Source organism: Xenopus laevis, chromosome 3L (genome assembly GCF_017654675.1).
Source record: "Xenopus laevis strain J_2021 chromosome 3L, Xenopus_laevis_v10.1, whole genome shotgun sequence".
Lineage (NCBI taxonomy): Eukaryota > Metazoa > Chordata > Amphibia > Anura > Pipidae > Xenopus > Xenopus laevis.
In genome coordinates this window covers 14,238,270-14,264,915 of record NC_054375.1, presented here as the reverse complement: position 1 = coordinate 14,264,915, position 26,646 = coordinate 14,238,270, and the positions used below count along the sequence as shown (strand labels likewise).

General features: G+C 44.1%; 1 protein-coding gene across 12 annotated transcripts in view; it reads left to right on the top strand.

The window, feature by feature from the left end:
* The window catches only part of erc1.L (ELKS/RAB6-interacting/CAST family member 1 L homeolog), a 144,475-nt gene extending 126,230 nt beyond the window's left edge, over positions 1–18,245 (top strand). For 7 of the 12 annotated variants that reach the window (XM_018241171.2, XM_018241170.2, XM_018241166.2 and 4 more), the window contains 3 exons: positions 108–209; positions 15,628–15,816; positions 16,701–18,245. In XM_018241171.2, coding sequence (XP_018096660.1) covers positions 108–209; positions 15,628–15,816; positions 16,701–16,838 — 429 coding nt within the window. In that variant the 3' untranslated portion in view covers positions 16,839–18,245. Of the gene's footprint in view, positions 1–107; positions 210–2,709; positions 2,775–15,627; positions 15,817–16,700 lie in introns of those variants that run through there. The other 5 variants (XM_041585941.1, XM_041585939.1, XM_041585940.1 and 2 more) reach the window with 1 other exon arrangement.
* Positions 18,246–26,646: the final 8,401 nt, after the last annotated feature.

Sequence of the window (26,646 nt, the reverse complement as noted above, 5' to 3'; positions counted from 1 at the left end):
TGCTCAATAATTAGGGTTTCATTGGGCCCCCTATACCTCCTGGGCCCCCCAGCAGCCGCAGGGTCTGCTTTCTCTGTAGTTACGCCCCTGTTCTTTTCCTTCCACAGACACAGAACAGGATGAAGCTGATGGCTGATAACTACGAAGGAGACCACATGAAATCCTCTGGCCACTCCAACCAAACCAATCACAAGCCCTCCCCAGATCAGGTAGGAGCTCTGTGATTGTATCTTTTGTAACATGTCACCCGTATGTGCTATGAACATGACCACAAACAGATCTTTCACTTACTGGTGCCCCAAACTGGGATGGGGGGCTCTTGGCTTAGTGGCAAGGGGAACTTAACCTAAAGGTTAGTTTGGGGATATTTCATGAGATTCATTTATTTCTCTTCTAGATATCCCTGAAAGCCCAGCTTGAGGGTAAGTTAGGATGAGATTTGGAGTGAACACTTGGTACCCAAGATATTCTTGAACTATGACCGATGCACATAGATTCATAAGACTCCATTATAGTTGGACTTTCAGATCATGCACTACCTGGAGGTACAACCTTTGGTCAGGGCCCCCCTTATAACCGTGATGAAGACTTTGGGCATTCTGCCACAGTCCCACAAAAGGGCATCAAATAAGTGTTCACCCAAATCTCACCCTACCCATTTAGAGGCACATTTATCTTATTTTGAATTCATGTAAAGTTTTGAAAAACTCCCATAAATTTGAAATTCGACCAATAGAAATTTATTCTAAAAATGTAAGCTTTTAAAGTCGGACTAATTGAAACAACCCGAAAACTCGAATCTAATTCGATCAAACACGATTTGAGTGTTTTCTCCGACTGCAAATACCGCCAAATTGATCCCTGGACCTCTCTCATTGACTTAAACAGCAATTCGCCAGGTTTTAGGTGGCAAATAGTCGAATTTGAGTTCTTAACAGGCAGAGTATGATAAATCTCGAAAAATTTGATTCAAATTTTTTTTAAAATCAAATGGAATTTGGATAACCCCCTAGTTGAATTTGAGAGTTTTGACCATAAAAATAAATTAAAAATTTGAACTTTAAATTTGACCCTTGATAAATCTGCCCCTTAGTGTGGACTTGAGTAAGGGGCATCTAAAAGAGCAAATTGGTATTCCTTCCAAATCTTACCCTAACTGGCCTTCAGGTTAAGCCCCACTGTCCCCTTTCAACTCAGTGGGAACCACTGCCTTAAAGGAAAACTTTACCCCCAAAATGAATACTTAAGCAACAGATAGTTTACATTATATTGAGTGGCATATTAAAGAATCTTCTCAAACTGGAATATATATTTAAGTAAATATTGCCCTTTTACATGTTTTGCCTTGAAACACGATTTTGTGATGGTCTATGTGCTGCCTCTAGAGATCACCTGACCAGAAATACTGCAGCTCTAACTGTAACAGGAAGAGATCACCTGACCAGAAATACTGCAGCTCTAACTGTAACAGGATGAAGTGTTGAAGCAAAAGGCAAAACTCTGTCTGTTAATTGGCTCATGTGACCTAACATGTATGGTTATTTGTGTGCACCGTGAATCGTACGATCCCAGGGGGCGGCCCTTATTTTTTAAAATGGCAATTTTCTATTTATGATTACCCAATGGCACATAATACTAAAAAAAGTATATTATTCTGAAAATGATTTATTTACATGAAGCAGAGTTTTTACACATGAGCTGTTTTATGCAATATCTTTTTATAGAGGTAGTTTTTCCTTTAAGGGTTTCTAGTGTTTTACCCATCACTTTCTTTTGTCAAATGTTATAATTTGCCCCAAAATGCCAGCAATGCACCCTATATATCAAATCTGTTAAGATTACATGCACCCCTACAATGATCTAGGCCTCGTTTTGTTATCCAATCGCTGAGCCTTTCCACCCACTGAGAATGGTTTTGGTTTTACTTGTTATATAATTATGCCCCTACAGACACCAATTCCCTCTCGAAGGCTATCAGGGAGTGCTGGGAGTTGTATTTTTGGCTAGAAGCTTGTGTGTGTGCGTCATTTAAAGGGGTGGTTCACCTTGAAGTTAACTTTTAGTATGTTATAGAATTACCAGTTCTAAGCAACTTTTTAATTGGCCTTTATTATTTTTTTTATCGTTTTTTAATTATTTGCCTTCTTCTGATTCTTTCAAACTTTCAAATGGGGGTCACTGACCCCATCTAAAAACAAATGCTCTGTAAGGCTACACATTTATTGTTACTGCTTCTTTTTATTATTCCTGCTTCTATTCAGTCCTCTCCTATTCATATTTCAGTCTCTTTTTCAAATCAATGCATGGTTGCTAGGGTACTCTAGCAACCAGATTGCAAACTGGAGAGCTGCTGAATAAAAAGCTAAATAACTCAAAAACCACAAATAATAAAAAATGAAACCCAAATTGCAAATTGTCTCAGAATATCACTCTCTATATACTAAAAGTTAACTTAAAGGTGAACAACCCCTTTAGCCTTTGTTTCACAGCCTGTTAAGGTAGGTACTTTCTATCCTAGGTGTCCGAATGGGATTAAAAGTGAATTTGGCAACTTTAAAGGTTCATATACTGCTGTATAATATATGTACCTCTATAATAACAACATGTCTGTGTGTTTTTTTCTCCAGCTGACACTAACCAGATCTCTTATTTCATTCCTCATGCTGCTCTTTGATGTCCCCTCTGCCCTCTTCATCTCCGAACCAACAGGATGATGAGGAGGGTATTTGGGCATAGCCAATGAGATGCTTAGGTCAGCCATTTTGTTCAGAACGGTGAGAGTCTCCAGATTTGGGTTAACCAATTGGTACATGCCCCACTATGCCCCTCCCCTTTGCATGACGATGATCATCTCTCCCCATACGTTTGCATGGCGCTGATGTCATTAACCGTCATTTTTATTTTCCTCCAATTATGGTCATTTTGTGGTGTCTTCTCGCGCCTATCTGCATTTGTGCATGTGCCCGCAGTCACGGAGCCCTCCGGCATTTCAGTACCCAGTGCTGCTGCCATTCATCTAGTGTAAGAAGCTGCCGTCCAAATACTGGGGGTTAACGGCACCTCCACTGACCCCCAGCTAATAGATAGAAAGGACATGGACATCCATTAAAGCCCTTCTTTAAAAAGGTGGTTTGCTTTTGAGTTACCTTTAAGTATGTTATAGAACGGCCAATTATAAGCAACTTTTCAATTGGTCTTCGTTTTTTAGAGTTTTTTCCCCTTTTTCTTCACTGGCCCCATCTAAAAAAAAAAAAACAATGCTCTGTAAGGCTATTGTTATTAATAAACTATAAGACTATGGTGTGTACCTCTACTAATAGGGCATGGTCCAAAAAGTTCCTATTCCATTAAGTCAAAATCATTCGCATTAGTCTTATCCCGAATAGACCCCCAGTCCAAGGGCCATGTAATTGGGTATAATCAAGCAAAAACACAAGCTGGGTAGAGTTACTGTTAGTAGAAAAAGAAGGCCAGATGATCTAAAAAGTAGAAGATCTTTATTAGGACATATTCAAGCCCGACGCGTTTTGTGCCAAAGGTGGGCATTTACGCATAGGCTTGTATTGTTATTGCTACTTTTTATTACTCATCTTTCCTCTTCTGTCCCTCTCCTAGTCATAGTCCAGTCTCTTATTGAAATCAGTGCATGGTTGCTAGGGGAATTTGGACCCTAGCAACCAGATTGCTGAAACTGGAAACTGGAGAGCTGCTGAACAAAAAGCTAAATCAAACTCATCGTGAAAACCAATTGCAAATCGTCTTGGAATATCACTGTCTACATCAGACTAAAGTTAAGTTAAAGGGGAACCATCCCTTTAAAGGAGAAATAAACCCCCTTTCTAATAAAAACCCCTACCCTACCGGCAGCTTATTGGCCCTTCAGGCCTCTCCTATTCATATTCCAGTCTCTTATTCAAATCAGCACATGGTTGCTAAGGTAATTGGGACCATAGCAACAGTCGCTGAAATTGCAAACTGGAGAGCTGCGGAACAAAAAGCGAAATAATTCAAATAATAAAAAATGAAAACCAATTGCAAATAGTCTCGGAGTATCCCTCTCTACCACTAAAGGTGGCCATAGACGTAGAGATCCGATTGTTTGGCGATGTCACCAAATGAGCGGATCTCTCCCCGATATGCCTACATTGAAGTGGGCGATATCGGGCTGATCCGATCGTGGGCCCTACGGACAGTCCGATACGGACTGTCGGATTGCCGGACCACATATACGCACAGATGTGGCCGCAATCCGACGGGATTTTCTAACCTGCCCGATCGAGATTGATCAGGAAAGCCCCTCAGATGGCCCCACACACGGGCCAATAAGCTGCCGACTCTGTCTGTCGGCAGCTTTTATTGGCCTGTGTAACGGTTAATTTAAAGTTGAACAATCCCAACAAGATTTAGTTCTCATTAAAATTTCAGGTTGAAGAGAAACAGAATAAGGATAGTAAGGAAATATACGCTTCAATTAACTTCCCCTTTACAACATTCTCCAGTAATACAACCCATCAGCTAGTGTTATCCATTCTCAGGCATTCTGATCCACATCATCAAAGTGCACTTTGTTCTAATAACCCAACTCCAGCAGAGCTGCAGAAGCCAAGGTGGGAAAGGGGAGGGGTCCAATCACATGTAATCCCCCCCCCCGTAGTGATTATTGTGATTGTGCGTTGGTGTTGGGAAGTCGCAAAGCATGTAATTGAAGGAATGCAGCGGGAACGGGCACCTGGGAATGTTCAGCCCGTCTCTGGGAAATCCTTGCCCCCCGCCCAGATCGACATAACTCGGGTTTATTCAGGCATTGTGACTCCCAACTGGCTCATCTGTATCAAACACTCTCTCTTTTTAACCTCTCGCTTGCCGGAGAACCTTAAGGAATACTGAAACCTCTCCCAGGGCAGTGAACCTCTCCCAGGGCAGTGAAACGTATAACAGGGGTGCCCAGGTTTGTTGCCCTACAAGAGCTTTCCATGCTCGTGTGGCATCTCAGCAGGAATGGCGGCTCCTTTGAATCTGGGGCGGGGCTTTGCTAAGATCTCTAAATATGTAATATATAATGCTCAGTGCTAATAATTAACAGCTTAGTAACTTAATTTAATAGTGCGTAGAACGGCATTCACTCCTGTAATAATTGATAATGTGATAAATGTTTAACGCTGGCTGGGCTGATATTATTCGGCCCTCCGTGCCCACCCACCCATTGGCAGAGGAAGGGAATCGCTCTTATATGTGCAAGCACAGCAGAACCCTATTTAGCCAGGATGCTTGTCTATAAAGGTGGCCATACACGGGCCGATAAAAGCTGCCGACAGACCATGTCGGCAGCTTATTGGCCCGTGTATGGGGCCCCCTGATCGAGATCTGGCCGAAAGTCGGCCAGATCACGATCGGATGGGGGCCGCATCTATTCGTTGATGCGGTCCCGCGATCCGGCCGCCCGTTAGGCATCGTTAGGATCCGATCGTTGGGCCGTAGGGCCCACGATCGGATCAGCCCGATATTGCCCACCTCAAGGTGGGCATATTGGAGGGAGATCCGCTCGTTTGGCGACATCGCCAAACGAGCGGATCTCTCCATGTATGGCCACCTTAAGTCTTGTATATGTACATGTCCGTCTGTACAGCAGCTCCGTAGTGAAAGAGCCACTACCAGGAGGGACTCCATCATGATTTTTATGATGTAGTTTTTATTTCTAAATGACACTGTTTACACTGCAAATAATTCACTCTACAATATAAATTTTTATTCCTGAACCAGCAAGTGTATATTTTAGTTGTAATATTGGTGTGTAGGTGCATCTCAGGTCATTTCGCCTGGTCATGTGCTTTCACTTTAGGATGGAACTGCTTTCTGGCAGGCTGTTGTTTCTCCTACTCAATGTAACTGAATGTGTCTCAGTGGGACCTGGATTTTACTACTGAGTGCTGTTCTTATATCTACCGACAGCTGTTATCTTGTGTTAGGGAGCTGCTATCTGGTTACCTTCCCATTGTTCTGTTGTTAGGCTGCTGGGGGGGAAAGGGAGGGGGGTGATATCACTCCAACTTGCAGTAAAGAGTGACTGAAGTTTATCAGAGTCACATGTCTGGTGGCAGCTGGGAAACTGACAAGATGTCTAGTGTCAGATTTCAAAATTAAATATAAAAAAAATCTGTTTGCTCTTTTGAGAAACTGATTTCAGTGCAGAATTCTGCTGGAGCAGCACTATTAACTGATGCGTTTTGGGGGAAAAACATGACAGTATCCCTTTAAGTCAGGGCCCCATAGCAGAGGGGACCCCAAGAGATGTGAAAGTGCTAATGCTAAGGGGGTGATGGATAAGGGGGTGGTGGTGGATAATTGGGACCCCCTTAACAGAAGGGGCCTTGGACAGGACAGGACCATCACATTTGAATGGAACTGGCAGAACAGCTTTGGCGAGTGAAGATCATTATTGACCAGAAAGAAAAAATTATGAATTTCTGGACAATAATGCAATTGCACCTTCATAGGCAAGAACCTCATTAACTCTTCAATTGGATTATATTCCCAGTACCTGGATTCTGAATGAAAACTGAGCGACATAATTGCCCCTCAAGTTTGAGCAGCGCCATATCGCTACCCAAATCTTGCTCTACTTTGCCTTCAAACTCCAGGGCAGTGGCCCCTATTTGAATCCCCCCACACAGGCGTCTCTGATTGGCCAGTCACAAGCTACGAGGGACCCATGGGCCCTTGAAATAATTATCTGTCCAGCACCTGATCTCTGTTTCCCTGCGGCCTTAGCCGATTTTATCCGAGGCTCCGGAATATCCTGTGGGTGTCGCTAGAAGTGGTACCCGTTGTGTTTATCATCCAATTAAGGACCTTGTTAATTCTTCCTTTAACGGCTCCCAGCACATTCCTGTTAAGTAGTCGCAGGACCAAAATATTTTGTATCCGTGCAACAGCGGCTTAACCCCGGCATTACCAGAGGGAGCGGAGACTTGTTGGATCCATATAGAGGAAATATTCCCCGTCTTAATTACGGCTTGGAGCCTGTTCAGTGAAAGCAGTGTCCGCCTGGCTGGCTGTTTATAATCTCTGCACTACTGGTTCTGACTCCTGAAACAGTGTTTGATTTAATGTTACACACACATGTAGCTCTAAAGCTCTGTTTTGAAAGGACACTGATCTAAAGGCAGTGGAATCATGGAACGGAGTGTTGGGCAGTGACTTTTGGGGTTTCCGTTCCTGCCCGCAGTGCCTTTTATTTAAATCAGCGGCCTCTCAGGGGGGGGTTGGGGCCAGGCTGGCAGCAGATCTGAGACTCTCTTCTAAGCCTGGATGTGTCCCTTGGCACGGGCTCAACAGCCTCCCTGTGCATTGGAACTCCAGAGGGTCGTTGTTTTGTCTGAAACTACTTACAGCCCCTCCCCAAAGCAACTAATTGCTCCCGTTGTTCCGGTGAATGGTAACTTATGTTACTACCTGCATTGTGCCGCTCAGGGAAGGTAGAATGACTTGCCAGGGGACTCGAAAAAGGAGCAACCACAATAGGACTCTTTGCAGGTGCCGGCTAAGTTTTTGCTTAGGTAGAAATGGGTGAAAATTTATGTTTTTGTTTTTGGGGGTTCATGGAAGGCAGCAGGCCCAGACTGGCAATCTGTGGGTTCTGGCAAATGCCAGAGGGGCTGCTATAAGGTGCCATAGAAAGTCAGTATTTAGTGGGCTGGTGAGGGCTGTTTGAGCCTCTGTGTGGGCTGATTGGGCCTCTGTGTACCTGAAATGCCAGGGCCTATTTTAATTCTCAATCCGGACCTGGAAGGAAGGGCACCCAAGGGCCCACTGGAGGAACTAATCTCAAGGGGCCTGGTACCCCTCCTGGTGTCCCAGTGGTTCAATCCATTGAAGGGTGGGAGACATCTTAAAAGTTAGATAGAGTGGATGGAAAAATCTGTATGGCATATTTCCTAAATGCCAACTTTGGACAGATATAAGCGTTTGTTTAAGACTACAAGTAACAGTCGTGGACACTAGTAATGTGCGGGTCAAGAAAAAACTTGAACCATGCCCGACCCTAACTCGCTGCTACTCCACCAGGCCCTAAATCGTAGCTATTCCCGCCCTGCTGTGATGTCATGAAAGGGGTGGGATCTGCACAAGTATATAAAAAGTTGCGCAGAGTAGTGATGTGCGGGTGGGGTAAAATCCGACCCTAACCCACCCTCCCTCAGCCTGCGCCCAACTTCCGGTTCCTTTTATAGACCCGCCCCCACGATGATGTCACAAAAGGCGGGGCAAGCAGGCGCATCTATAAAAAAAAAGGATGCTGGCAGTGCAAGGGGGTACGAGGTCGGCCCAAACCCACCTGACCCACGGTATCAGGCCGGCCCGCACATCACTAAGGTGGAAGTGGGCCAGAAGAAGGCAGCTGGCAGGGCGAAAAGAGGCTAGTTTAGCCCGAACCCGCCCAAGGACATCATGCAGAGGTCGGCCCAAACCTGGTCGGCCCAGACATCACTAGTAGACACGCTAAATTGGCCACAGTCGTTGCGGGGGAAAATCCCATTCATTGCCACTCCTTGTGTATATATATATATATATATATATATATATATATATATATATATGTGTATATATATATATATATATATATATATATATATATATATATATATATATATATATATATATATATAGTGTGTATGTATGTATGTATGTATGTGTATATATATATATATATATATATATATATTGTATATAGGTGAGCTCATCGCTGCTTGGTCCATTTTGCGTCTGTCTGACTGAATTAAGTGAATTGTGCCTATTGATTTAACAGAACCCTGGAGCAGCTGCCACCTCTATAGATGGCAGTTGAAAGATGACTAAGAGTGTATTGGAATAGAGGGTTGGTTTTACACTGCTTATCAATTTGGTTGGTGTTCAAGATATTCATATCTCTCAGGTATGTGTATTTAGGCAGGACAGTCCTGTTTCTATAAAATCAGGTGGAGCTTACTGTTGGCATGTAGATGGGTGTGTCCTAGATTAATTGGAGAGTCGGCTCCCAGAAAGTTGGGAGGTGCTAATGAGTGAGCGGTCAGTGGTACGGTGAGCACCACATGTCGGAGGTCCCAAGCATCTTTCGTTAATCAGGGCCCCTCTGCTCTAGCGGCACATTCTGATTTTTCCATTGGCTCCTCGGAGTGGATGTTGTCTTTCGAAGCCGTGCACCTTTGAAGGAAGCCAAATATACAGGATCTGGCCATAAAACAATATTGTGTGTGTTCCTTTCCAGATCCCATGCTGTTTGCACATTTCCTGCTGAAATCATTCAGCCGCCTTTAGAAGGAGCCACGGTACGAGCCCCTGTCTCTTTTGCATGAAATACGACTGCCGTGTAGAAATTCTGGGATCTCTTTCCTTTTTTTTTTCCTTGCTATTTACTTTTCTGAAATTAGATGGTAAGCTCTGCTGGCCATTTAGTTAAATACGACTGGAGATTTTGGCTTTTGACTCCTGTCGTTGCCTTAAACAACTCCATCCGTCATTTTATCTATAATCTGCGGATTACACCAACACCCATAGGCACCATTGCATCAATAACCGTGCTTAATGCACTTGCTGCTAGCGTTCAAGGATGCCATTTGCTGGTTGAACCCTGGGATTGCAGTTGGTCTTAGTAGGCTATGTGACTAGGTTTATTTTATTGCCACTTTTAGCAGCCACCAGGGCTTCCCAATGCTACAAATATGGCAGGGCCCTTACCCCAGTTAACTGGGTGGTTTGCACTGCCAGCAAGAAAAATCAAATCCATCATGGCAACGCCCGAAATGATAGCAGATTAGTAGTCAGCACAACTGCAACTCACTTCTTTGGCTGGGTGCACGTCCTCAAGTGGCCACCTTCCACTGGCAATATTAGCGAAGAAAGTTAGTCCAGCACCCACTGTTTCATGAATAAAACGGCCTTTATTGGACCAAGGGCATTACAGCAACGTTTCAGACCAACTTGATAAAAGACCAGTTGGTCTGAAACGTTGCTGTAATGCCCTTGCTCCAATAAAGGCCGTTTTATTCATGAAACAGTGGGTGCTGGACTAACTTTCTTCGCTAATAACGCCCGAAATGATAGCAAAACTCCACCCCTAATCTAAACATACCCTGCCCACTCCCCTGCAAACCCTGCCCCTTTAGCACCCAAAAATCCTGCATGTCCATTTTGGTACCACCCTCTGCCACAGGGTCCCTAACTGCAGTTACCCTCAGGTGATACCACCTGCAATTCTACCTCTAGTGGGACCTTGGTAATGAGTCCTCCTACAGAATCTTTGTCATTTTGGTCATCTGTTTGCTGGCAGCTTTTTATTGGTTGCTATGGGTTACTAGACTTAGTGCAAACTTTATAGTCTTTTTTTTTTTTCTATTGCCCCCTTTTAAATACCCCCTTCCAAATGAATCTGATCAGTAAAGTCATGGCACGTTAATGCTCTGGACAGCCGATCAAAGCTCCCTGAGAGGTGAGGGATAGCTCAAATACCCACTGATATTTGGACTTGTCGAGAGTGGGGTCTGTGTGACTAAATCTGGTAAATTCTAGGCAGGGTAAAGTGCAGAATTAGTGTTCCTTGACCCCCTCCCTTCCCAGACCTTGCAGCTTCCACTTGCTGAGGCCCACACCCTATGAGACATGACATACCGGAATGATGTGACACAGGGTTCCATGTCCTCATGGATATTAACTGGGAATGGCTCTCTCCGGGGAAGGAAATTCCTGCTTGTAGAACAACCTGCGTACCCCTCTGAATGAGATAGGAGCCTGCGGGGTCCCGGCCTTACATCTCTGCTCTGAATTAAACCTACAAAGTGGCCTGAGGTCTGGCTGCATCTTATCACCATCCTGCTATTACCCCAGAAGATCAAAGCTGCGCACAAATCAAGGCCTATATTATATTTATTGCAAACAGCTGGCTGCCTGCACTCGGCAACATTCCGGCCATCTGCCCCGAGCAAGAGAGCCGACGCTGCTAACATAAAGTTCTGTTACTTATAGGGTCTGTCTCCCTTCCGCTGGCTCCCACTGCCTCGGATAGGATATGGTTAAGGGGAAGTTGAGAAAAGGAATTTATTCACATTATTTTGTTAGACAGGTTGGAGTTAACACTGTAGCTCACTGACCCTAGTGAGAAGGTATGAATCGGAGATGGCCTGAACAGAAAGTGCAGCAGTGGAAAAAATGTTTATAAGTTTGACACAACTGTTATTTAAGGTTGTCTGGTAGGGGTAACAAAAAGAATAGCAATTTAAAACACTGGGGACTGTCTAACATTTTGGCACCATCCTTTGTATTGTCTTTTATAACATTTTTACATGTATAATTATTTCTCATAAGGCTAGATAATAGAGCCAAATCCATGTATAATACCCCAGAACACACAAGTTAAATACAGGGCCAATTTGATGTATAATTACCCAGAACACAGGGCAGGATAAACACAGTGCCAGTTTCATGTATAATACCTCAGAACACAGGGCAGGATAAATACAGTGGCAGTTCCATGTATAATACCCCAGAACACACGTCAGGATAAATACAGCATGTAATATCCCAGAACAAGTCTGGACAAAGACAGCGCCAATTCCACGTATAATACCCCAGATCACACAGCAGGATAAATACAGAACCAATTCCACGTATACTGTATTACCCCAGAACACAGGGCAGGATAAATACAGTGCCAATTCCACTTATAATACCCAAGAACACACAGCAGGATAAATACAGCACCAATTCCATCTATAATACCCCAGAACACACGGCAGATAAATACAGCACCAATTCCATGTATAATACCCCAGAACACACGGCAGATAAATACAGCACCAATGCCGTTTTTACTCCGGAACACACTGCAGGATAATAGCCAGTTCCATGTATAATACCCCAGAACACAGGGCAGGATAAATACAGTGCCAATTCCACTCATAATAACCTAGAAAACACAGCAAGATGTATAGAGTTCTGTAAATAACGGCCCCAGATCACATTGTAGATTAACCCTGTGCCAATTCCATGCATAATATCCCAGCACATATGGCAGGATAACTCCATTCATGATGCAACCAAGACTTCCCTCCCTTCCACACCATGCAAATTGTTCTTTCCTATTTCATCCTCCTCGCCATGAGCCCCTGATTGCAGTTACTCCCCCTTTATGGTGGCACTGATGACATAGCAGAATAAAAGCCCAACACAAGGCACTGCAGGATATTAACGCTTAAAGTTAGAAAAAGGCATGGCAATGACCTAATATAAAGGCTTCCAGTTAGACCAATACGAGTCATGGCAGAATGTTAACGCTCCAAGCTCGAGTAATGGGACTCGTGGCAGAATGGTAGTAATGTTATTGATGAGAAGCAGCATCTGTCTGTAAGCACATACACTGGTGCACCTGATGAATGGAGCCAGGCATATCCCGAGGCCAACATGCACAAACTCCATTTGTTACTGCCAACATCCTCTGTAACAAATTGAAAGCTTGCTAAATCCAGCATGGCCAGGCACTAACAGATGCCCCTTGGCCTCTCTGGGATTGGCAGAAGAGCCCAACTGTCTAGTGGAGAATTACCTCCGTAACCAACTAGATCTTGCCACTGTATACAGACTATAATACCAGATAGAAATAGTTGGGGGGTGGGAGGGGGCGCTTTGGCCCTTGGAAGGGAAAAAAATAGATAAAAGTTATGGGAATGTCAAATCTGCAGTCCTCTAATTGTGGTTGCAACGTCCAGCTCCCTTCCAAGAGCCAAAGACTGCATTCTCATAGCCCCAGCTTCACAACCGCCAAATCTTCAAGGATTCCGAGCGTGACCTATTTACCTGTCTAATTTTCCCTAAGACACAAAACGTAGAGTGGGCTCAGGAAAGTGCTGTCTGGGATTTCTCCAGTGCCAGATGCATCCATTCTGGTTGTAATACCATGTTCTGATGAAGTCTCAGACATGTATTGTGTTTAAATGAACCCCGAGCAGATATACTGTATACTGATAATCTCCAGTCTAGTCGGTTCTGGGGAACGGTGGCCTATGTTTAGCAAGAGTGTTGGACAAGAACAGATAAGGTTTTCCACCAGAGTACAAAGCGAGCAGTTCTAGTGATAGGAAGCGCTCACACCTTCCAGGCTCTTGTGTGCAAAGTGGCATAGCGGCACGAGGTGCCCCCCGAGCGAGATGATGTAAAGGTCTAACTATGAATGAATTCCCTCGGGGAAACTGGCGCCACCAGCTCAATGCACTTTCCCCTAGCCAGGAAAAAAAACTCTTATGTCTGAATCGGTCTCTTTCTCTGGATAAAATGCCATCTATGTGATGGGTTCCTTGTATCTAGGTGGGTATGTGTTGGTAGGACATATTTTTGGGTGAGCATAAAAAATTCAATCATTCAGGAAAGGCAATATACTGTAACTGGTGTACAGCACTGCTATGGAAAGGGCTAATGTTATAGTTGCAAAGCTTTTATCCCACAGAAACCAATGAGAAAGTAGTATTTGCTAGTAGTCTTTGAAAACAAAGATTTGATTGGCTATGCTCTTATTGCATTTGGTGTTAATTTTTAACTTGAGCATTCCTGTGCACTGATAGGCTACAGGTTTTTACTTTACATACAAACCAATGAATAAGCTGGGAAGGGGTTAAAGGGGGATAAAAATGTCAATATTAAATAATGCCTAATGAATAAGTATGTCATTGTAAGTGACTTTTCCATTTGCATTCATTACACATTTTCACTGGTTTTCATGTTATTTGGTAATATGATTGACGTTGGAAGCAGCGTCTGTCCCTCCATTTCTATGCTCCACCCTGGTGGCCGTGACTTTTGAAAACAATGTAGCAGAAACAGCTAATTGACAGACCCGTGAAACTGACGTCTGACACATTGTTTCAAGGGATTTTCTTTTTTCTTTATACAGTGTATCAGTCCGTTCTCCTCTAGCCAGGACAGATCTGATAATCCGCCAGCTTCTGCTACATTGTTGCAAAAAAGACAAAAGCCACCCGGGCTGGAATAGACCTGGCCAGAGAGATGCCGCTTATAATAGCAATTACATTTAAACATAACTTTAAAACCATTGAACATTTTGAATGAATGGATATTCAGAAATTCATTAGAATCAACTTTTCGATCATTAGGCAAAACTAAATTAGGCAAAACAAATCAAAGTGTAGTCAGCACTAAAACCAACATATATTATGTGGGTGTCTCGGAGAGAGTGTACCCAGCACATAAGGCTATCTGGTGTCTCGTTTATCAGTATCCGGGCAGATCGGGGAGTCCCCAGAGAGCATGTGCCTATAAATGAGACTGAGAGTTGCTGTCTCTGCTTCATGTTAGAATCTTTGATCCCCTCTTATCCAGCTGCTGACATCCTCTCAAGTTACTATGACTTGTTATCCTTCCAGTCCTTATCAGTAAGCATGTTGCACAGCACGCGTAACTTTGTTACCTGAGCTGCCGTGGGTGGCCCACCTCTCCATATTGTCTGCCACAGGGTAGATTCCTGCGCAGAACCAATTTCTAAGACCCCGACCACAGCCTGCGACCCGAACCGCAACCCGCATATTTACCCACTTTAAACTGCTACCTGACCCGGACCCGCAACTGCCTTACCCACAACATGACCTGCAACCCGCCTACCACCATCAAACAGGAAGTGATGCTGCGAACCGGAAGTGACATCAAATGTGGGCGGGACAGAAACAAGTTTTGTAAAGCTTTTAAAAATATAGACAATATTACATAACATAAGAAATTTAGATGAGATCCGTGACCCGCAGCTATACCCACAGTTATACCTGCACCTGAAAATCCATCCCTCATTCAACAGGGTGACCACTTTTTTTTTTTTGCGGGTAACCCGTGGGTACCCGACCCGCTGCAGGACTCTACCACAGGGTAGAAACATATGGCTCACTAACTGCCACTTATGTACTTTCCCGTGAAGAACGTCTTTGCTACTTCATCCCTTTAGCAGTAAAGATCTGTGCCTTTGAAGGTGACCCCAGTAACTCCCCATCTTTTGCTGCACATGCTCTGGGCTGCTCTGAGCTTAATGACTTACACAACAGCCCAGCGCATACTGAGCATGTGCAGTGCCACTGACACACAAAAGATGGCTGAACATGATCCAAGACCTGCTGGGGGCAACCTTGAAAGCCTGGATCATTGCTGTTATAGGTGCTGATATATCACCCTGCAAGCACCTAAGCCTTAACTGCCACCTGCAGGGTCAACCACCCACAGGAGTGGTTACATTCTCTTCCATGGACTACATGAAACATAATTGGACCTACAGATCGACGAGCTCTTCTCTCTAGTGCTCAATCAGCCTCTAGATTGTATACACCCTCAAAAATAGTAATTGGGGTGTTCAAAACCCTGGTGTAGGTAGCCTAATGACCTGAAACACCCTTGAGTGCTAATTGCCTAATATTTTAGAACAGTAATTTAACTTTAGGATGGCAGTCCCGTTGCTTCTGGTGGAGGTCTCTTTCTGTGTCCTGTTGTCCATGTTTCCATCTCATTGGTGGGGGGGCGAGGGTATCCTAGTTTCTGACAGTTCACTGCGCATCCCATTGACCCGCTTTTTTCCCATGTCGTTTACAGATGATCCAACCCCTCATAGACCTCGACCAGAACCGCAGCAAACTCAAACTGTACATCGGCCACCTGACTGCTCTGTGCCAGGACAGAGATCCCCAGATTCTCCAGGAGCTCCACCCACCTGCGGCCTACTACCTTGATGACAACCAGGCAGCTTGGGAGCAGAGGCTGCAGAAGATGACACCAGATGAGGTGAGTTGCTGGATACTCCTTCAGATGGACTAGATCAGGGATGACCCACCAGTTCCCTCTAGCTTAGGCTTTTTCTGAGCAATAGCAGTGCTGTCAAGCCTACCTACCGCCCGCTCAGGCTCTCTTTCCATGATTTGTTCCTATCACCGTTTCAGTCTGATGTTATTGGCAGCCTGAAATCTCCTGTAGGGGCATAAGCAATACTCCCCCCCCCCCCCCTCCCGGTACCCGGGTAATTCAGACCCATCCTGACAGACTCAGGTCTTGGTGAGCCTGCAGAACTTGGTGGATAGGGTTTGTAGCACTGATATGGTTATTATAACACTTGAATGGCTGCTATAGTAGCTGTAAGATTTTGGCAATAAAAGGTCATAGTACAAGTTTAAAGGGCAACTAACAGAAGCAACTGGCATTAGAAGGGGGCTCACAGGTTCCACTTGCCTGCACCACCTGCAAAAATCAGTATTTGTGGGTCTATCATTACAGGGCAGTGTAAGTAAATGTAATGCTGTCAAACTGCTGCCTTTGTAAGTAGTCTACAGAGATTAAGGCAGAGGCTTGGTTGGAATTACCCTGCTGGGCCCAATTGCAGAACAGCAAGTGCTGAGGCGACCACTTCCAGTTGAGTGCAGTTAGTTGGCACATAATTTAATCTTCTCACATGTTAATATGTGCCCCCTTTGCTATCTACACTAAGGGAATAGATGGGAAGGTATTAGCTGCCAACTTGGCCACCCCAGCTGTTGCCCCATGTGAGGGGCAAAAATGGCAGCCAATTCCTGGATAGGGATCTGCCAACTGTTAGGTGCAATGCCCACATTGGGATCTTGCTGACTCCTACCCCTTTACTCCATTCTCCTTACCTTGTCCCTTCTGTCCTGCAGCTGACCAAAGAGTTGGAAAAGTGCGAACTCGAGAGTGCCGAACTTCAGGAGTTCGCCAATGTCATCCTGCAGCAAATCGCAGATCACTGCCCTGACATATTGGAGCAAGTTGTCAACGCCTTAGAAGAGTCCTCCTGACCTCCCCCCAAACACAGTAACCAGAGACCCAGCCTTCTGGATGGACGTGGCGTTCGCTGACCTATCCCTTCACCCACTGGCATTGCACCTTGGGATTGGGAACTGCACTTTTAGCCTTGCACTGCCTGTCCGCTCACTACACAGTTTGACCGTTTCCAAAGAACGCGGAAGAGGGGGCTGTTACTTTCTCGCAAAAGCTCTCTGGGTTTGCCTCCAGGACCAAACCATTTCCATAGCTGTCGGGGGAGGAACGTATCCCAGCACCATTTATTTGTCACCATCCATCTTTAAGTTTTAATCAATCAGCAGAGACTAAATGCAATAATAAGGGTGTTCATGGTGGACATATGTCAGAGGGTTGGAGAACCTCACCATAAATGTCTCCAGAAAGCCTAGTCAGGCCAACACTTAATGTATTCTACACTACTGCAAAGACGTAGCCCCACTGCCTAATGGCTTAACTTATAGGCCAGAGGTCCGTTACTATCAAATACACTATCTACTCTTCTTGCTTCCATCCCACTGTATCTGGGTGTTCTATGTCTAACCGTGCTGCCATGTTTCCCAGGATTTGGGGGAACAGTCATTTTCAGCACTCACTCGGTCCTTCCTACCAGGATAATCACCCCACCAGTGAGTCAAACATGGCCATCTTGCTCATGGTATATGGCAAGGCTGGCAAATTAAATGCCCAGATCCATCTTGCTGGCAAAAAAAATCTGTTGCAGAACAACTGGAGGTGGTGAAATGAATACCGCTAGGGGCTGCATAATTGGAGCGGTCAGCCAGGTTATACCAAGGACTTAGGGTGGGCATTGAGAAGTCTCAGCACGTGGTCAGTGAGGCCAGGTTATTTGACAAGACTTGCCTTTAGCTCCAGGGTTTGGCAGAAATCCCCAATTAGGCAGGATTAGAGGAATGTCTGTATAAGAAGCCAGCTCTCGCTTGGATTCCATGGATAGTGGGTTCACTGGGGTTAAAACCCTACCTTGTGTTCTCACCAGCAAGATGTACAACCCTCCTGCCTTTGTCTCAAACCATTTATTTCCATACATGTCTTATGGTTACCCCATAGTTTGCTGTAAGAGGACACCCTACCTCTGATAATCTCAGGAACCCAATTAAAATCCCATAAAAAGATTGCAGAGGTTTAGGAAGTGGGTAGATGACAAAGTCCCCCTAAAAGAGTGCTGGAAACCCCCAAAGCAAGGTATAGGCTTTACATTATTGGATTGTGATTGGACTAGGGCCCCCTGTGGCTTATCCAGCGCATTAAGAATATTCGTCACACTAACTGTTGCACCAGCACAAGTCAAACCGGTCAGTGCTTATTTTTGCCTTTGTGACCTGGCAGTAGTAGGTTTATTATCACAATAAGAAGATCCTCCTAGACAGGCAAGCCCCCTTTTCTCTGGTTACGTGTGGATGTGAGCCCTACAGCCCCAATTTCTATTCGTTGCTACGGCTTGTGGAGATTTACTTGGTGTATTTGTCACAGACCTTCGACACCACCAGCCACCTCCATATTTGTTTCTCAATACTTTGTGGTTTGTTGATCCCACTCATGTAGAACTCAATCCTCAAGTAGGGAATACATTGAACTTCTGCTAGCCAACATTAGTATGAAGAAAAGGTGATGGTAGCAAGTTGGAGAAATTGCCATTAATATATAGTGAATAAAGTACCCCCTCTTGTAAAATATAAGGATATTATAAGTTACCGAGGAGTTTCATGACCATATAAAAACACGAGGCCGAAGGCCGAGTGTTTTTATACAGGTCATGGAACTCCGAGGTAACTTCTAATATCCTCATATTTTGCAACTGGGGGTACTTTATTAATTATAATACACAAATTTCAATGAGTCATGTGACAGAAATGACATCAGAACTCACCGTTTATAACTGATGACATCAGAACTCACCGTTTATAAGGATATAATTTACAGGATATTCATGGCTTTTGTGTATTATAAAAATATAATAAAAAGCCTGGCTGTATTTGGGCCCTTAACATAACTATCCATCAAACCAGGTCTAGTTACTAAGGGCTTACACAATGAGGACCTTGTAGAGTTTTTGGATAGCCGCTATGGCAGAACAGTGCTCCCAGCACCCACGGACTTTTTTTTAAATTTTTTTTGGATATTGGGAATTTAAGTCCAGTGATAGCTGGAGGCCCATAAGTCAGACAGGCCTAATTTATGATCTGTTCTACCATAGCGCAGAGTTTCACACTCAGATTGGGGAGATTTAGTCGTCCCGGCCATAAATCGCCTCTTCTTCGTGGGTGACTAATCTCCCCGAACTGCCTCCCGCCAGCTTGTATGTAAATCCCTGGCGGGATGGCATTCGGATCACTTCGGTTTCAGAAGACGTCCCAAGTTTTCTTGTGAGGCAACTTCAGGCGACTTCGGAAAACTAAGCGCACGATTGCCATCCCACCGATGATTTACATTCTAGCCGGCGACTAATCTCCAAAAATCTGAGCCTGTGTCTCTGTCCTTAAGCCCACTTACCTGTAGTATGTTATAGAATGGCCAATTCTAAGCATTTTTTTTTTGTTGGCCTTCATTTTTTCTTTTTTTTATAGTTTATTTGCCTCTTTCCAGCTTTCAAATGGGGTTCACTGACCCATCTAAAAAAAAATCAAATGGTTTTAGTTATGACATAAATCATTTTCAATTTATATATTTTTTTTTTTTTTCCAGTTGGGTAGCTTTTTGTTCTGCACCTCTCCAGTTTGCAATTTCTATCTGGTTGCTTGGGTCTTATCTACCTGGGCAACCAGACAGTGGTTTGAATGAGAGGCTGCAACATGAACAGGAGAGGGACTGAATAGAAACAAGGTATAAAAAGTAACAACAATAAAATTGTAATCTAAAAGAGCAATAGTTTTTTGGCTGCTGGGGTCCCCCACTGATCCCCCCCCCTCTCATTGGAAAGCAGGAAAGATGTAGAAGAGTAAGGTAAATAATTCAAATCTATAATAAATGAAAAGTTGCTTAGAATTGGCCATTCTATAACATACTAAAAGTTAGCTTAAAGGCAAACCACCCATTTAATAAGGTAAATGTGGAACCTAGACTTATCATTCTCGTCCAGAATGGGTCAGTACCCCTATCCACTGGGTCCTTGTCTAGATAGAGGAGGGCCACACAAGGACAGATAAAACCCAAACCTAAAACTGTTCCCTGTTGGAAGGCCAATTATCAGCTCTTCCTTCAGAGGAGATATGGGTGCAAGAGCACTGCTTTCTGGAATGACCAAGGAACCGGTTTCTTCCCTGGTCAACAGCGTTGGGTTTTAATAAATTCTTCTTACCTAGACCTGATGGTCACATCCTGCCCAAGGAAACTGTTGAGCCACCACTGACTCTCTGTTGAAAGGATAATTGTCAGCTCTTCTTTAAGGGGAGATATGGGTGCAAGAGCACTGCTTTCTACAAGAACGACCTGATTGTCACATGCTGCCCCCTGCAACTGTAAAGCCACCACTGATCTCTTGGATCCTGAAGATCAAACCAAACCTTGAGTTTATGATGCAAAATATATAGCAGTGATATCCAACCCACAGACTAGATGTAGATGCTGCCCAACTACATCTCCCAGCATGCCCGGCCATCTAGTTGTAACTTAGCAATACTGCCAGTTGGGCTACCATTTTCCAGATCTTTTCCGCAAACCACGACCTACTGAAACTGTAATAGTCTATCCTTCGCCTCCATTGTCCCATTATTTTTTTTAGTCTTTTGAGCTGAAACTGAAATTGTTACAAAATACACTACAAAAGAAAAATGTTACTGAGCAAAATGGCTGCCGTTACTACAACTGTTTTTGAAAATGGCTGAAAAAAAAAGACATTTGTTCCCGGCGTGCTTGGGGAGTGGCGTCTAGTCTAATTCCTGAATTTTCAGGGATTTTTATTTTATTGTGATTCAGCCTGTGCCGGGCCTTTAACGAACCTTTATGGAACCGTTTGTGTATAGTGTCCCGTGTGGATTTTGCTACTTTTATTGGCATGTGGGACCCCTCTCTGGCTACATTGGGGGCTCTTGTGGCAAATGAGAAAAGGGTGGCAACCAACGCGCTGGACTAGATTTGCGTGTGACTGTGTAACCGTACACGCACGTATGTGTATAGACGTGAGATATGTCTGCGCGTGTTTTAACGTTTGGATAAATCGCCATATTGATGTGCTTTTTATTTTATTACTGTCTGAGTTTATACACAATGCAGTATGTTTGGTTTTTTAAAGAAACATCAGTGAATTCATATGCTCTGGTATAAAGCCTGCCAGTCTATGAGGGCCCCGAATGTCTTGTCTCTTATTTAGAGACCCCCAAACCATTGTTATTGCCCATGCTTCTATGTGCTGTGTTGATTGGAAAAGACTCCCAGACCTCCTAAGCCACCATCACATCGTTCAGCCATAATCCTCCATCAGATTTATCTTGTCCAGTTCTTCCCATCACAATCAGATAGTTCTAGACCAATCAGGGCAGCCATCAGAACCTTCTACTTCAGTCATTGCAGCCATAAGCCACCATCAGATTCTTCTAGTCCAGTCTGGTCCATCAGATCCTTCTACTGCAGTCAGGGCAGCCATAAACCACCATCAGATTCTTCTAGTCCAGTCTGGTCCATCAGAAACTTCTACTGCAGTCAGGGCAGCCATAAGCCACCATCAGATTCTTCAGGTCCATCAGAACCTTCTACTGCAGTCAGGGCAGCCATAAGCCACCATCAGATTCTTCTAGTCCAGTCTGGTCCATCAGAACCTTCTACTGCAGTCATGGCAGTCATAAGCCACCATCCGATTCTTCTGGTCCATCAGATCCTTCTACTGCAGTCAAGGCAGCCATAAGCCACCATCAGATTCTTCTGGTCCATCAGAACCTTCTACTGCAGTCAGGGCAGCCATAAGCCACCATCAGATTCTTCTAGTCCAGTCTGGTCCATCAGATCCTTCTACTGTAGTCAGGGCACCCATAAGCCACCATCAGATTCTTCTAGTCCAGTCAGAGCAGCAATGAACCGTCATCGGATCCTTCTGCTCCAGCGGGGAGACATAAGCCCCATCGGAACTGTCTAGTCCAGTAATGGAAGTCATTAACCACCATCAGATTCTTCTACTCCAGACTGTTCAACCATAACCCACCAGCAGATAATTCTAGGAATGTAGTGAATCCAGGATTTTGTTTGGGATTTGGCTGAATCCAAGTACAAGGGCTTAGCTGAACCCTTCATGTGACTTGTTAAGCGCTGGAAAAACTTAATAAGACAACTGATGCAATTTATTCTCAAAGTGAAATATGCAAATTAGGGTTTGGATTTGGTTCTGGGTTTGGACAAATCCTTTTTTTGGAGTATTTGGTATTCAGTCAAACCCATGAATTATGTATTTTTGGTGCATCCTTAGATCATTCTAGTACAGCCAAGTTAGCCATGAGCCACCGTCATATCGTTCTAATCCAAAGTAGTAGAAATTGTGTGTGCTTCAACCACCTTGTATAATCTTGTGAATTGGATGCAAAACAGTCCGGAAATACCGTTCTAATCCAGTCCAGGTAACCATGAGCCACCAAGATGTTGCTCTATGATGGAAACATTCTCTTGGCCCTGAAAAGCAATATTTAAGGTTGTCCACCAAGTCACAGGGTCCTTGATGATTTCTGATGGTGAGTCTTAACCTTGCCCACTCCTCAGGTCTCAGATCCATTCTGGATACATCCCCATTTATAAATCAGCAGCCATTTTTATATCCTTCTTTACAATTAAATGTTCCGTTGGTCCTTCAATGGCCAGCAAGCCAGTCTTCGAGCAGTTCTGGAGCATTTCAAAGTTATCCAAGCCCAAAAATTTGGATTGGAGTACTCATGGTTGAACTGGCCTACCAGTAAACCACGGCATCTTCTGATGGGCCTCAGCCAAGGACCATTCCCAGCAGCCCTGTCTTATTTCCACCATTGGTCTGTACGATGCATATTAGACTTAGCTCTGTCTACAGCTAGTTGTTATGATAGTGGGCCCTCAATGTCAGGTTCTCAGGGGGCCCATGGAGGCCCAGTTTGTCAATGGGAGTGCTCAAAATGTGTTAAATGGATGGCTTCATTCTTAGACTGGCGGCTTTATTACTGAAGCAGGTGACATGCTGCTTTAACCCATTACATTGCTGTCTTTGGCAAGCACAGAGCCAATATTCCATGTAGGAGAGGAAGGAGGAGCTTTGAGATGGCAGATGAATGTATTAGAGGGGGGACGATTGAGGGGCTGTTGCTTTGTTACACCGGTGGGGAACTAGAACAGGGATAGACACCTTTGGCAATCTTGTTACAGAACAACAACTCCCAGCATTTCTTGCCAACTAGGTTGCCTGTGCCTGGCCTAGTACATAAACCGGGGTAATTGTGGTCTCCCTCACCCCCTTGAATGTCTGGTATTAAAACATCCAGCATCAAAAGAGTAGGGCTGAAATGTCAACCAGCCGTTATTGAGCTACAACACTCGGCCTACCGTGACTGGAAGCCGGGAGTTGTAATTCAGCACCTGGAATAGCGCAGGTTTGCTTACGATTAAGGGACAATAAAATTGCTGCTGGCCAACTCATGGCTCCTCTTTTTTTTTTTTTGTGTGTCATATCTATAAATATATAAATATATATAAATAATAAGGAAGTAAACCCTTTTGCTGCAGGTAGAGTCGGCATTGTTGGTTTTTGCACCGTATTGGCAGTAAAAGTGTTGAACCGTTGTCTTTCCGTCATCCCCCCTCCTTTATTTTATATTGACCTGTCTTGTGCCTTTTTTTAAACAGTGTACAAATATTTCTGTTTGTTACAAATTCCCCCTCTTCCCAAATTATTCCCTTAGCTGGAGGTTCCTTGTGTTACATCTACGCCATTCGGGGACCTCTGGCGTTAGAGGGGTTTTTAATGTTATTCACCCTGTCTTTATACATGTATATTTTTTCCCTGACACAGGATGCCAAAAAATAAAAATTACAAAAAAAAAATTAAATAAAATAAATGTAGTTTGTGGTTTTCTCCATCTGCTGAACTGAAAGGTGCCCAGAACAACTATTCCTCAGACTTTCAAGACCACTATTTTAGCTAAATGTCTATCGAGTAGTCTAGAAAATCCTGTCGGGTGAGGACCACATTGGCCTCCCCCAAAGTAGACCATCTGAGGGGCTGACCAAATAACTCTCCACGCATTCTGCCAGTGGGCTGAAAAGATGGAAAGCATGCAAGGGCACCACACAGTATGACCACCTTCCTCGTCTGCTGATAGACTATACACTGTCCAACATGGAGCATTGGTAGATGTAATCTACAAACCTGCTTGAGTCCTGAACTGACACAACATGAATATCGGAGGGGTTCAGCAGGACCCCACACATACCCATAATTAGTTTTATAGGTACGTCTGCCCGGCTCAATCCCATACTCAAAAACTGGTAACCAGGCATGATGAACACATCAGAATTTTTCATCCGACCCTAACCTACACCCAACACAAAGTCTTCCTCAACTTCATGACTTAGACCCAACTCCCCTCTGAATATATGTGGGTGGGATTAGGGGTCAGCACTATTACATCACCTGCTTCTGTTTGAAGCTCCATCTGCCTGCACCCTGGTCTCACCTGGGACCAAACCTGCCCCACTTGCGGGTTTTGGGTCAGTACCCTCATTAGTAATATGTGGTATGAGTTAAAGTATCCTGTTGGCTACGCTACCGGAATGATTCATAATGGCTGCCTACATGAAACTTGTTAAGAACATTGTAGGAGCTTAGAAAAATTATCCGTGTTCCAAGACAATTGAGGTGATGTGTGTGGTCCACAGTATCATAGCTGACAGGCAAGCCAGTGTGATAAGAATCAAGTGACGACCTATGGAGTTAGCCGTACTGAAGAGGTCACGTACTAATTGGAAGGGTGCGTTCCGTATGACTAATCTCTGGAAGACTTGTAGAGCGCCTTGGGAGATCACAAGCTGTGAAAATAAACCATATCAGGAGTAGCTTGTGTGGATGGGCGAAAGCTGGGTAATTGGGTGGGTTCATCAGGGTCAAGGGCATTGTTTTCAAGGACACAAAGCAGCAAGCCAAGGGAAAATAGCCTCATTATTGGCACAAAAGACTCTTTAAAGCAATTTGCTGAAAGATGACAGACTTGTAGCCATATGCCAATCAATTTAACTTCCCCAATGATGCCTGATAGTTTAACAAAACTTAAAATGAACAATTGCTACTCTAGAAGTGCAATATTGTGTTAATATGTGCTGTCCAAACATATTAATTATGGCCTTTAGCTGTACGGCCTAGATATAGAAGCCTACTTAGGACCATAAAGTTTTCCAGGGCAGAAGTCAGAGGTTCTACTCTACAGAGCAGAAATATACGGAATGTAGAAGGAACATTAATCCAATCAGTGCCGAAGGAAGAGTTTCCAGCCTGAAATGGACAATCATTACAAGGCATGCAGAAGATCGCTTTGATTGCTGATCAGTGCTCACAGATGTTATTCTACTCAAAGAGATCCAGCAGAACCATTAAGTCTTATCCATGCAGAAGAGAGTTTTATCTACACTGTACTAGACATTAAGGCAATGCAAGACGTGTAGGAGATCGCTCTGGACAATGAAGTCAATCGACTAGAAGGCAGAGGTTCTACTTTGTAATGTGTAGTCAGTCAATGCATGGCAGATTGTAGAAGAGAAACATGAAGCTGACCAAGGCAGAAGACAGAAATTCATGTAGGAAATTTACCTGGACCATAAAGGCCCTTGAGCAGATAAATGTTCTGCTCTATAATGGTCATCCAGTTTATGCATGGCACATTGGACGTGAAGCACATCAGTGCAAAAGACATAAATTAAATAATGGGTTGCCAGTCAATGCAGGGTATTTAGGGGATAACTCTAGACCAGTGATCCCCAACCAGTGGCTCGTGAGAAACATGTTGCTCTCCGACCCCTTGGATGTTGGTCCCAGTGGCCTCAAAGCAGGTGCTATCTTTGAATTCCAGGCTTGAGGGCAAACTTTAGTTGCATAAAAACCAAGGTACTGTCAAACAGAGCCTCTTGTAGGCTGCCAGACCACTTAGAATCCACCAATAGGCAATCACAGCCAATATTTGGCACCTCAGGAATTTTTTGCCTGCTTTTGTTGCGCTCCAACTTTTTTTTTACATTTGAGTCTTATCAGGCTTATGAGGCTTTTACCATGTGCTCATGGGTAAAAAAAAAAAAAGGTTGGGAACATTTGCTCTAGACCCTGAAGCCAATGCAGAAGGCAGAGGTCTTACTCTATAATGGGCAGCCAGTCAATGCAAGACAGAGAAGATTGCTCAGGCCAATCCACAACCATTTAATGCAGGACATGTAGAAAATGACTTAGGACCATAAAGCCCTATTGTTAAGGTAGGTAAAGATCTACACTGCAATGGGCAACCAATCAATACAGATAATTCAGCAATACATCCATAGGGGGGACGTCAGCAACTGGAGCATTTAGAGAGTCTACCACCAAGCCTGTCTTTGTTATATCAATACATATTGCTCCATTGGGCCCCAAGATTGAAGTTATTTACGTACTTGGGAAAATAAAAGTGGCAGATCCCCCCCCAAAGACATCTGTGCGATTGGTCAAGTTGCTGCTTTCAAATAAAATTTCCATCCCTATGAATGTGTCTGCCCTCGCTATTTGCATGGATACCTTTGCCTGATATTATTCCCAGCGCATTACACAGAACTAAACGGCCCCATTTGCTGATTTATTCCCAGTATGATCCTGAGAATTTTCCG